The 14,580-nt window shown below is 27.4% G+C and overlaps 1 protein-coding gene across 14 annotated transcripts in view; it reads right to left on the minus strand.

Annotated features, from left to right (window-relative positions):
* Positions 1-14,580, minus strand: part of LOC100204258 (uncharacterized) — a 73,196-nt gene that overhangs the window by 14,316 nt on the left and 44,300 nt on the right. For all 14 annotated transcript variants that reach the window (XM_065806127.1, XM_065806122.1, XM_065806129.1 and 11 more), the window contains 4 exons: positions 13,710-13,982; positions 13,068-13,392; positions 11,719-12,096; positions 135-475 (listed from right to left, as the gene is read on the minus strand). In XM_065806127.1, coding sequence (XP_065662199.1) covers positions 135-475; positions 11,719-12,096; positions 13,068-13,392; positions 13,710-13,982 — 1,317 coding nt within the window. The remainder of the gene's footprint in view (positions 1-134; positions 476-11,718; positions 12,097-13,067; positions 13,393-13,709; positions 13,983-14,580) is intronic.

Consider the following 14,580-nt stretch of genomic DNA (forward strand, 5'->3'; position numbering starts at 1 on the left):
AGAAAAACAAACATTTAAAAAAAAAGACTTTGAGATTAAATCATATCATTTTAATAATTGCAATAATGAACAAAAATTCATATTTACGATAACACAAAAAGAAAAAAATGTAAACAAAATATAAATATACTAACTTGAAGTATAATAAGGAGAACTTTTTTTAAAACGTTTAGATCATAAGATTGGTGCATTAGCATTTTTTTGAAGTTTGATTGAAATGATAAACTCAATTCCTTAGAAATATACTTTTTACAAAGTGCCTTTGCAACTAACATGTTAACCAATGAAGCCATCTGTTTAGTAAAACTGACGACACCAGAAAAATCATTAATAGCAAGTTTCAATAGCAAATCTGGTATCCCATCAATAAATGGTAGAAGTATCCAGAAAAATTTTATATTTAAAGTGAAACTGAAAATTTCAACAATATTTTTATAAGCGAGATAATACAGCAAGTCAGAAACTTTGCATTTGTCTATATAAAAATAAAAATAAAAATGTAAAATTTTGTCTATATGTGCATGTATGTATGTATTTATTTATAAATAAAAATACCCTATCAACCCTCGGAATTATAATATATATATATATATATATATATATATATATATATATATATATATATATATATATATATATATATATATATATATGTAAATTATGTTAGTGTATTTTACAAATAGAGTGCTCAATGTTCTTAAAGAACAGAGCAATAATTAATTAGTAAAAAACACTTATCTAACTTTTATCTTCGACTCGGAGTTTCACCATCGCTGGATCATCAGGAAGAGTTACTAAATCTCAAAAAAAATTCAATTTATAGAAAAAAATATTTTACAGGAAGTTATAAATTATTATAAAAAATTTTTAATTACTATATTTTTTGTTAACGGGAAGTTACAGAAAGTAATTATGAAATAATTTTCTTTGGAATGGGGATAGTTTAATTTGGTCATTTGTTTTTATAATTTTTTAAGAGGTATTTATTTTCGTGCCTACATTTAGAAATTAATTCAGATTTTTTATTTAATAAATTTTCTTGATTCAAATGAGTAATTATTTCAAATTTTTCTTGCAAACATAGCATACATTTTTTGGAAATGTTATTATAGGCAGGGGCAGATTTTAGAATAGACCATTGTAAATTAAAATTTTTGTTTTTTTCTTTTAAATCCCAAATATATTTTGACAGCATAGTCTCTTTTGAATATTTTTTGTGTTTAAACGATTGTTTGTGGTTGGCATAACGTTTTTTCCATTCCCCCTCGGTTAAGCCAATATATTGTTTATCAGGGTTGTTTTGTGAGGAAACAATGCACTTGTAAATTACATTTTTCGAAAGGCATTTTCCATTTAGAGGGCAATCTATTTTTTGTTTACAATTACAATAATCAGTGTTTTTTTCTTTTATATGTTCATTTTTATTAATTAACGCGTAGTTGTGGCCTTTTATAATTCTTTCTAAATTTTTTGTACAACTATAACTTACTTTAATGGTATTTCTGTTAAAAATCTTATGTAATTTATTAGAGGGAGGAAAATGTTTGTCTACTAATTTTAGAAAAATTTTACCAATATTTGTTGAAACATTTTTGCTGTACGGGGGGGTTGAACCAAATTATGTTTCTATTTCTATTACGCTTTTTTGCAATTTTCTTTTCAAATTTTAGCTCGAAATTTTGAAAGCCACTTTTTTTAAGGGCATCTTCATAAACGCGTTTAGAGGAGTTAAAAATATTTTCATTAGAAGAGTTTTGGTTTAGCCTATTGTTAATTGAAATTGGAATTTGTTTTAGAATTTGAGGGGGATGGTTCGAATTTACATTAATATACAATAATTCGTCATTAGGTTTTTTGTAGGGCTTATAGGAACTTTCTGAGAGGTTAAATGTGACATCAAGAAAATTCACTATTTTTAAATTTATATTTATTTCAATTAGGAAGCCAATATTTTTAAAAACTTTAATAATATCTTTTCTAATTTTATCGAGTTGTGGCCCTGATTTTTTATGCATTATTACTAAACCGTCGTCGCGATAAAGACCTAATTGATTAATTTGGATTGCTAAAATAATCCAAATTAATCAATTAGGTCTTTATCGCGACGACGGTTTAGTAATAATGCATAAAAAATCAGGGCCACAACTCGATAAAATTAGAAAAGATATTATTAAAGTTTTTAAAAATATTGGCTTCCTAATTGAAATAAATATAAATTTAAAAATAGTGAATTTTCTTGATGTCACATTTAACCTCTCAGAAAGTTCCTATAAGCCCTACAAAAAACCTAATGACGAATTATTGTATATTAATGTAAATTCGAACCATCCCCCTCAAATTCTAAAACAAATTCCAATTTCAATTAACAATAGGCTAAACCAAAACTCTTCTAATGAAAATATTTTTAACTCCTCTAAACGCGTTTATGAAGATGCCCTTAAAAAAAGTGGCTTTCAAAATTTCGAGCTAAAATTTGAAAAGAAAATTGCAAAAAAGCGTAATAGAAATAGAAACATAATTTGGTTCAACCCCCCGTACAGCAAAAATGTTTCAACAAATATTGGTAAAATTTTTCTAAAATTAGTAGACAAACATTTTCCTCCCTCTAATAAATTACATAAGATTTTTAACAGAAATACCATTAAAGTAAGTTATAGTTGTACAAAAAATTTAGAAAGAATTATAAAAGGCCACAACTACGCGTTAATTAATAAAAATGAACATATAAAAGAAAAAAACACTGATTATTGTAATTGTAAACAAAAAATAGATTGCCCTCTAAATGGAAAATGCCTTTCGAAAAATGTAATTTACAAGTGCATTGTTTCCTCACAAAACAACCCTGATAAACAATATATTGGCTTAACCGAGGGGGAATGGAAAAAACGTTATGCCAACCACAAACAATCGTTTAAACACAAAAAATATTCAAAAGAGACTATGCTGTCAAAATATATTTGGGATTTAAAAGAAAAAAACAAAAATTTTAATTTACAATGGTCTATTCTAAAATCTGCCCCTGCCTATAATAACATTTCCAAAGAATGTATGCTATGTTTGCAAGAAAAATTTGAAATAATTACTCATTTGAATCAAGAAAATTTATTAAATAAAAAATCTGAATTAATTTCTAAATGTAGGCACGAAAATAAATACCTCTTAAAAAATTATAAAAACAAATGACCAAATTAAACTATCCCCATTCCAAAGAAAATTATTTCATAATTACTTTCTGTAACTTCCCGTTAACAAAAAATATAGTAATTAAAAATTTTTTATAATAATTTATAACTTCCTGTAAAATATTTTTTTCTATAAATTGAATTTTTTTTGAGATTTAGTAACTCTTCCTGATGATCCAGCGATGGTGAAACTCCGAGTCGAAGATAAAAGTTAGATAAGTGTTTTTTACTAATTAATTATATATATATATATATATATATATATATATATATATATATATATATATATATATATATATATATATATATATATATATATATATATATATATATATATATATATGGAGCAGGAGATAATAAATATGGAGTTAAAGCTCCATAGCATACCTAATATACATATATTTTGCTATATTTGCACATATTTTGGTAAGATTCTGTTGCAATAACATTAATTTTACTGATACACTTCTGTTACACCCCCCCCCCCCCCTAACACACGCACATACATAGCCTAGCTCCTTTATATTTTAAAAGTTACCTAAATAAAGATTTAGCTCCTTTAACTTTAAAATGATAACTAAATGTTAAAATCAAATTGTAAAATGTACGTTAACTTTATGACGTTATAAAAAACCACAATTTTAATGAATAACATTTTCTTTTAACTTCACTATATATTCTCTTAAACTAAAGTTTTTTTTTCATTTTTTTATATTTTCTTTATTTCTTTATTTTTATTATAAAGGGGTAAACAGATTCTATCTATAGACTATCTGATTTTACTTATTTAAGGGGTATACAGATTCTATCTGTTGACCAGCCTAGCACCCCTTCTTCATCTATTAAGCTGGCGCAGATGTACTTATAATAAATTGTTCACAGTTTAGGATGTTAAATGCTGGATCTTCTTGACTCAATGCATGGGTTTTGCTAATGTCTCTGTTTTTATGACTAGACAACTCATTCTATTTTCTCCTAACGAGGGTACAGTTAAAAAACTCAGCTTTATGGTACTGAAGCCAGCTGGTAGTCAGGTTTCCAATCTCGATGGTGGCTCCAGGAGCGACTGATTCTATCAACAGCTGTAAAATATTAGAGTACTAACAGTGCCATGTTGCGCATGGATGGTGTACCTGTTCATACTTTTGGTATGCATTGTCGAGGCCACATTTGGAGCCCGTTGTTACAACTTAGGGTTTATTAATAGTAATGAGGCAATTGCTTGGACTATTAAATAGTATACTGCATACTATCTATGCTTTGAGTCAAGTTCTTTAACACATTAAAAAATGACTAAAGTACCAAAAACCATAAAACACAAAAACCATTCTTGTCACCAAGTTCTCTAAACCTATTATTCACTAATATCTGTGGTCTATGAAATAACTTTTCTTCCGTTGAGCTTTATTTATCGCAAAGTTTACCAGACCTACTTGAATCCACAGACTATTCTTTAATGTGCTTTTCTATATCGCTATATGTTCTATATCGCTCTCTTTTATCCCAAGATTGCACTCTTTTCGATGTTATTTCTGATCAAATTGACTTTTCTCTTCATCTTTCAGCCAATATTGTTGTTGTTGGTGACTTTAATGCTCACTACACTGAATAGCTTGGGTCTAGTGTCAGTGACTCTGCAGGCGTTAAGGCCCACAACTTTTGCCTTTCTCAATCTCTAACTCAAATAATCAACTTTCCAATTCCCTTTCCAGACAATCTGAATCATTTTTTTTTTAACATCTTTGCTTTCAACAAGGCTGCAAAAAAACACTATTAGAGAAAACTAGACGAATAAGAGTTTTTGGAGCACTTTTTTAGAACAGTCACAGAAAAAAGATAAGACTGAATGGATGAAAAGAATAATGAGTAACATGAGAACAGAGCCTTGGAGCAGCCGCGGACCTGGAGTTAAAATATTTCCAGCTCCAGAGCCAGCTCCACTCTTTTGATATTTTGAAATATCAAATTTGCATAAAGTTATCATTTTATATGTGATTTTTTTAAAGAATTTGATCAATTACACTCATTAAAATATTTATAATTTCTAAATAATGCATTTTTTCATATGGTTTATAAAAAATAGAAAAAGAAAATTTTTTTTTAGAATTTAATTTTTAGTCAATTTTTTTGTGTAATATGTCATGTGGTTCATATTGTTGAGTATGATAAGTTACTTTAAAAGAATACTTTTAAACAATGTCAATGATCGGTTAACAAAAATATACTTTTATCCATGTGTTTAGTCACATGATTTGTTTTAACGTTTTTAATTGGTTGAAACATTTTAAAAATAGATTTAAACACTTGTTTTCCAAATGAAATTAAGATTTAAAAATTTTTTTTTTGAGATTGTTGATATTATTTTTGTTTATACTATTTTTTTACTTTTATTTAAAAATACAAAAGCTTTTTTAATTGTATGTTTATCAGTGGTAATTATGTTTATGTAAGTTGCCATAAAGTTATGTGTTGATTTTAATTAGTTATTCGAAAATAGACTATAAATAATTAATAAATTGAATTTAAAATAATATAAACCAAAATAATGCACCAATTTCACTTTAAAACAATACTTTTAAACAATATCAATGATTGGTTAAGGGGTTGTTGATAAAGTACATAAGCTTTTTTTTAATCACCCCCTCCCCATCCTGCATTTTACTTAACACTTTTTTGAGTACCCTCTACCTCCCTAAAAATACCTACCTTTTAACCTACCTAATTATGATATTCTTTTTAATTTTGGTGTCTCTTAACTTTCATAATCAACCCCTCTCCCCCATTCAAGCGTACTTTATGTACGATCCTTGTGTAGTTTATGGAGGATCCTTAACGAAATAATATGTATGTATGTATGTATGTATGTGTATATATATATATATATATATATATATATATATATCTATATATATATATATATAGATATATATAAATATATATACATAGATATATATATATATAAAAGTAGAATTTAAGCTTTTCTTATATAATCTATTATTTTTTTATAAACCTATTTTTAACATCAAGCAAAAACTAAACTACCACTAAATACATGAAACGCAACAGGGCAGCGTCATAAAAACAGCTGAAACAAATGCATTAAGTATTTATATTCCAAAAATGTCTCTTTTATTAAAATATTCAATAAATGACTAAAAACCTCTTATTTTATCTTTCTGTAAACAATACAAACATTAAAATCGAAGTTTTCACATAATTTTTTACTCATAGCAACTTATTACCATAATCTCTTTATAGCTGTTTAAATAAATTACTAAACAAAAACATTTCAGCTTTTATACTTCTGCCCCATAGTATTGAGCTAAAACTTTAAACTCGAAGATAATAAAATCACAGAGTATTTGTGAACAAAATAAAACAATGAGCTTTATGATTTTTTTTATAGAATAAATCAATCAAAACGCACACAAAATAAAACAGCATTTTTTGAAAACGAAAGGGCCTAAACGCTGAGATGAAGGATTTCAGTTGGTTACAGGCCAATCAGGTAAAACTCTTGGATTCAGTACTGGACACAATTCTGTATGCAATTTGATTAGTGAATTTGCTGAAAAAAAGAAAATAATGTTATAGAACATTATTTATGTGAAAATAGATGCAGCCACTTGACACCAAAACAACTATTTGGAAATAAATATTCAATATTACTATGCAAAAAATTTTTTTTTAAACTTTGTCACTGATAGATTGAAAACTTTGGCACAAGGACAGCACAGCCCTGTTGCTATCAAAAATATGTTGGAAGATACTCTATATAGATTTGTTATCAGAAACTACAATTTAAAAAAAAGAGCTATCACAATTTTAAACAAATATTCACGTGATGATAATTTTTGAGACGAAACTTTGCATGATTAAGAACAACTGGAATTTTTACAACAGGATACAAATGAAGAAGAAAGTGAAGGAGATCGGGAAGAAAATCTAGCCTTTATTAACCCAGAATAGTGTCAACAAAGTCTACTGACATTAAGCTGATGCGCTGCGTTATTCACACTTTGCAGCTAGCTATTCATATGATTTTAAAAAAAGCTTGTTATGTTGTAAAGAAACTAAGAAACTCACATACAATATTTTTAGCAAGGAAGCAATACAAGGTTGCTTCAATTTTGGATGAGACACGCTGGGGTTCTACATTCCGGATATATAGATATATAGACTATTACTCTTGCATCCACAGAGAGCAATTTGCTGCAGTTGATCAGATATTCTTTCTACAACCTAAAATATCGTATAAACCTAGTCATCATTGCAATTTTTTAAAAAAAAACCACATGATGTTACAGTTAATTGACATTTACTGTAACATCAATACTCCAGGAGAGTTCGTAAAGGAATGGTTGAAATTAAAATCTGACCTAGAGAAGAATCTAGGACTATTTGCAGAAGACATTTCAAAATCTATGCAGAAAAGAGATGTCAAGAATATAATAGAAAGTCAAGAAATAAGAAATAAGAGGATGAGTTTGAAATGGAGCTTAACAAAAAAAAAAAAAAAAAAAAAGGAGAAGTGTGACCAAAATTACTTTTGGTCACACTTCTTTTTTTAAATTTTTTTGATAAAAATACTTTTAATACAAATTTTTTGGACAACTGTAGGATAATGGAAGAAATGGGACATTCCAAAGTGAATTTAGCTTTTAAGAAAATTGAAGAATACCCAAAAAGAATACAAGAAGCGTGCTGAGTTGTCACTTGTACACCTATCTCACAAGCAAGTGTAGAGAGGCTATTTTCTGCTCTTAAGTTTATATCAAGGGATCTGTGTTATTCACTCAAACCTGATAAATTAGATTTAAGGATGAATTAAGATTGATATTACCAAAATAGTACTTAAGTTATTGCCATAAAACCTGAAAAAAAAAATTGAATTGTTTTTTTTTTTTTGCAGAGCCGCTCCGGAGCTGAAGTTGGAGCAAAAAATTTTAATGGAGCATGAGCCTAAAGCTGGAACCAATTTTTAGACCTTGGCTCCAAAGCCCTGCATGAGAATCAATTTTAGTAGATGACAAGAAGGCTAGCTCTTAAGACCAGTGCCCATTATAGTATTTGTAGAAAAGAGAAAGAGAAGCAACATCACAATGATGTGATAATGGTTAGAGGTTGGCTGCAAGAGCAGGTCCAACTATATTTACAATGCATTTTTGCACCTTGTCAAAAACTTTTACCTTCTCTAATCAACTTATGTCTTGCTTCTGATCCTAGTCAGTGCTCAGTTTCTCTACATTTACCCTTAGGTGTTTCTGATTACGGTTTGATCTCTCCAAAACTATTTTCTTATTCTTGTTCATCATCAGAATCCCCCTATCATTGTACCCCTTACAACTACCTTTAAGCTGACTGGGATTCTTTCTGTCGTTTTTTTTGTGATAGCCCTTGGGCAGTAATCATTTGCCTTCCTGCTGATAGATACGGAAGTAATGGTTTCAATTGGAAATTGCCGCAGTACAATGTGAGGAAAACCATGAAGAAAAATAAGGCTTTTTTTTTTTTTTTTTTGTTATTCATCTCCTCAAGGCCGAGAAGGCCACTACAGATAAGGAGGCTACTTAATAGTGGTTATAACCCTCTCTCAACTCTATAACTCCGAAACACGAACCTTAAAGATGCCTCGTCCAGCCTGCTGGAACGAGGCATCTGTTATCCCTATTATTAAAAACTCTGAAGAGCAATCTGACTAGTCTAACTCCCATCCTCTTAATCTTTTTTCTATCATAAGCAAGGTTTCTGAACCTTTAATTAACAAACACTTAAACTCTTGAATCTAATAACTTACTTTCTGATCATCAATATGGATTTCAATCTTCTTGTTCTACAGCTGATTTGCTAACAGTAATAACCGATAAATTTTACCGTGCATTAGATAAAGGTGGAGAGGTTAAGGCTATCTTCTCTTGACATTTCTGAAGCTTTTGATAAAGTTTGGCATGCTGGTCTTCTCTATAAGCTTTCTTCTTATGGTGTATCTCTTATGTATGGTCTTATATTGTGTATGTTCTTATCCTGTAACTTCAGGGGTTCCTTAAGGTTCTATTCTTGGCCCTATACTCTTTTTAATTTACATTACCAATCTTTCAGATATTTTCACATCTAAGGTGGCATTGTTTGCTGATGATACTACCATTTATTCTTGTCGTGATAAGCCAACAATCTCTGATTGCATGGAGGGGACATTTGAGCTTGAAAAGGATTTTATTTCTGCTACAGCATGGGGCTCACAGTGGCTGGTGAACTTTAATTCAGATAAAACTCAATTTTTTTAAGCCAATCGTTATTGCAATAATTTACATCTTCCTATATTTATGAATGGTAATGTACTCAATGAGTCATCTACCTTTCATCTTCTAGGATTAACTCTTACTTCCGATCTTTCTTGGAAACCATTTATCAAATCTGTTGCAAAATTAGCATCTGCTAAGGTTGCACCTCTTTACCGTGCTTGACACTTTTTTACTCTGGATTCTATTCTTTATCTCTATAAAACTCAAATCTGTTCTTGTATATATTACTGTTGCAATATCTGGGGCAGATCTTCCAATGATGCTCTTTCTCTTTTAGACAAGGTGCAAAAATACATTGTAAACATAGTTGGACCTACTTTAATTATCATCTAATCGTCGTAATGTTGCTTCTCTTCCTCTTTTCTGCAAATACTATAATGGACACTGCTCTGAAGAGCTAGCCTCTCTTGTGCCATCTACTAAAATTCATTCTTGTGTTACTCACCATTTATTCAAGTCTCATCCTTTTACTGTGACTGTTCCCAAGTGCTCCAAAAATTCTTATACAATTAGTTTTTTTCCTTGTACATCAGTTCTTTGGAATTTGCTTCCTTTATCTTGCTTTCCTGATTTATATAATTTGCAATTTTTGTTATTGTTGTCAACTGTTATGTTGCTCTATAAACTTCATTTTTTTTTTCCCAGTAACTTTCAACTCTAATAATGGTTGCTTGCAGCCTTGTTGGAAGCAAAGATATTAAAAAAAAAAAAAAAAAAAAAAAAATTACTTCTTAAAATTCATAAGTTATGTATTAATTGGTACCATTCTTTTCGAAGCAAAATCTGATACAGCAATAGCCCTAAAACTGTATGATAGCACAGTGAATAGTAAACAATATTGAAAACTATTTATAGTAAAAATTTTAAAATTTACATAAATTACTATGAAAACTAAGTTTCAATTTTGTATAAAACTATGAGTTCTAATTTTGCTAAAATAATATTACTTATTGGCATTCAAGAATGACATTTAAAATAATACACTTCTTGCTTCTTAAAAATGCAACTTGCTCCATTAAATGCACTAATTAAGTTATCAACTTGTTTGCCTTTAGATGAAAACCTGTTTCTTCTTTAAGTTTCATTTCATATATCCAGGGATGCTGAATCCCAAAATAAAGACTCCGGCTTTAAATCACTACTTATTTTATGGTCTCTGGTGTCTAGGAGTTCTAAAAATGTTGAGTGACTTATAATCATGAGCAAAAATCATTAAATGATTTGGAATATTGTTTTTTAGGTGGAAGATCTGGAGTCTCTTGCAAAAAGTGAGTTTTGTAAATCCTCATAAATTTGAGTGTCTTTAAAGGTTTTTTTTTATCAAAAGTAGTTCATAAGTATCTTCTCATTTTTGGAGCTTCAGGATACCAAAAATCAGAAAGAATCATTTTGTGGCAATATACATCAAATCTACATCAACTCCACCTCTCTGCATATATACCATACATAAATTTTAAACATTTTATGTTTATTATTTGTTGATAAAAATATTTTTTATCATACATGGCATTACTATGCACGATAAACTATTTTGGTAATAGTGGAATTTTAAACAAAAACTTTTTTGTTTTAAAAAATTTTTTTATTATTGTTTTGTGAATGTTTTAAATTTTTATTGAAAACAATAAAAATTTACCGGTCAAACATTATTCTTAAATTTGCACACTTTTTTCTTTCAACAAGAACACTTATAATGTTTCATATTTTTTTGGGTGCTTTGTGTTTTTATTCATTTATTTATTCTCTTAGGCCGAAATGCTGCTTGAACTCATCTCAAATTTTGTTTAAACAATAAAGAACCATTTTTGTTTTAACAATAAAGTATTGCCTTTCATTTTCATCACCATCGGATGATGGTGATGAAGATGAAAGGAGTTTTTTGAAAGATCTTTTAGCAATAAAGATTTTGGCAATAAATAATTTTCTTGTTTTCCAAAAAAGTAAAGTTTTATACTAAAAACTTAAACGGAAGAGACAAAAAACTAGAGAGGAAAAGTGCTGTTTAAAAAAAAGAATGTTTTACAGTTAACCTCATGTAATTCGAATCCTCAAGGGGTCTGAAATTATGTTCAAATTACAAAAGTTTTTTAATTATAGGAGTACAATTCTGGATATTAAACCCTGTAAGTAACCGAAAAACTTGTTTGATTTCAATAATCTTTTAAATCATAAGATTTTGAAATAGAAAATTTAACTATCTATAATATATTAAAAACTATTAAAAAAAAACTTACCTAAAAAATCAGTATGGTAAAATAAAATATAGCCAAATAAAGTCTGTGCTTCGTTTCCAATATCTATTACACTTTTAAGAAAAGGTAATGCCCAAGAAAACAATTGCAAAGCACAATTACAACTATTTTTTTCATTTACATTTTTAGTATAACTAAATACCATATGAGAATAGGATGAATACGTTAACTCTTGCTCAACATATGCTGCATTTTGATACTTTTTGTGCAATGTTAAAAAGTCTTTATGATTTTTTATAGCATTATATAGCTGTGTTGGTGTGTTACCATTGATCCCGGATAGCAACCAAAAAGAAGGCCCCAACTTGCCAAGAAGAATTTCAAGAATATATAGAAATACCCAAATATTAATTGATGAATCTAAAAATAGAATCCCAACAATTATGAACCAAACTACATTTTTTTATCTCAATAAAAGCTTTAATAGATATATTTAATTGACACCATTTTTTTTGGGTAATAATAATTTATATAATTAAAATAATAAAACATATAAATACTAAATAAATTGTACACTTATATTGGTATGATGTAAGATGGCGCTGAACATTTTTGAAACACTACAAAAACCCAATACAAACATCAATATGCTATAATGATTGGGTGATATAATTGTATAATACTTTATTATATACAAAATAGATACCTAGATGCTATAGTATACTTATATTGTTCAATAAAAATCAGAAAATAGATGTAAAATTTCAAAACCACTTCCAAAATTTTCTTGTTATAATTACTTCTTTTAGACATGAAGTAAGTTAATGAAAACTTATTTATATTATGACCTATAAACTACTTAATTTAAATAAAACTCCTTAGGAAAAAAAAAAAAAAATGTACCTCAAAAGCCACAAAGTTGATTTAAGTGTCCTAGGGAGTGGTGAGAAAACCAAATTACTAAAATTTAGATGAGTTAAGATAGCTCATTTATATCCTTATAAATCAAAGTAGTTTTTATAGTTTTTTAAGTGCCAAAAGTGTAGTTAATAGCAAAATAAAAAAATTACAAATTTCTCCAATTTTTTTTTCTTTTTGTAAACTTCAAAATGTATAATAAAATTTTTTTTTCAAGTATGTAAGTATTACATTAGCTATAAAAACAAAGAAAATTAAATTACAGTTTAATTTTAATATGATATATAAATCCCCTACACATATTTTAGTTTTCTGCTAGGCAAAGATTAAAAAAATAGAGGCATGTACTAATCTTTGTTGTAGTTTTTGGGGAACGTATGGCTAAAGAATCTTGATAGAAGTAAATAAGAGTAAACCAAAGAGCCTGATCTAAAGAAAGTTAGATCAAACTTTTAATATTAAACAAAATTTACCATAAAAGCTTTTAAATAACAGCAATAAAATTTTGTCATTATTGTTTGAAGTAAGTAAGATTTTTAAAACTCTGCTTTCAAGAGAATTAAATATAACACCACAAGCAATCCAAATTTCACCACTAGTTTTCCCCATATAAATGTGACGAGCAAGTTTAGTACTATCTTTTATCTCAATCTCTATGTCATGAGCCATTTGAAAATCTACAGAATTGTCTTCAAACAATATATTAAGTATACAATTGAAGATAGGCCTAAACTTGTTAAAGTTTTCGTTATCAATCAATTTCATATTTCCAATACAATTAGTAGCCCATTCTTTTATCTAAAACATAACTTGAGAATATGTAAAATTAAAAAAAAAACACAAAATCCATTGATTTTTTTTAATATGCAAAATACAAAAAACATAACAATTTATAAATTTCAATTGGTTTTTGAAATACATTTTTTTAAACATTTTTCAAGAATTACAAATTAAAATGCTTTAAGCAATATGGATCGTATATACAGAATTATTTTTTTCTATATAAATTTCTATAGATTTTATATTTATTTCTAGAGAGATTCTTTCTATGTAAACTTTATTAAAAAAAAAAAAAAATGTAAAAAATAAAAGTAAAAAACAAAATAAAAAATAACCTTGCTATTAGAACAGAGAGTTAAAAAAAACCAAGTTTTATAAAAACATTCTTGTTCCATAATTGATTCTCCCATAAAATCAATCATCCACTCAAGTCCACTAATAAAATGTTGCCATACATTACAATTTAAACATAAATAAGGATAAGTTAGTATTTCAACAAATGGAGTAAGGTAAGTAATTTCTGTAGAATTTCCATTTAAACTGATCTTTTCTTTAATCTTTTGCATGTTATCAATTAAGCGCTCATGTTCAATACAGGCTACAAGCACCTAAAATGTTATAAAGTCATTAAAATAAAAATATAACAAAGTCTTAATGCATAGTATCTCATAGCGAGGGTAATTAGGTAAACCAAAACTTTCTTTTTTTAAGAGATTATATCTTTTATATACTTTTTTATTTTAACATATTTTAAAAATTTTACCAAATTACTGAAAAGCTAATGCCATTGCAATTAAATTTTATACTAATACAAAGGTAGTAAGATCAAGATAAAGAAACACAGTATGCCTTAAACAAATTTAATTAAACAATACACTATATATATATATATATATATATATATATATATATATATATATATATATATATATATATATATATATATATACTCACATATATATATATACACATATATATACACATTTATATTATATATATATATATATATATATATATATATATATATATATATATATATATATATATATATATATACATATATATAAATTTAAATAATAATTTTAAATTTATATATATATAAATTTAAACACTTTTTACTTTGTACTGCAGTACAAAATAAAAAGTGTACATCCTGTAACACCATTTCCCAAATTTTCACTAGAAGCTTTTTCAATTTAAGAACTG

Source organism: Hydra vulgaris, chromosome 09, assembly GCF_038396675.1.
Source record: "Hydra vulgaris chromosome 09, alternate assembly HydraT2T_AEP".
Classification (NCBI taxonomy): domain Eukaryota; kingdom Metazoa; phylum Cnidaria; class Hydrozoa; order Anthoathecata; family Hydridae; genus Hydra; species Hydra vulgaris.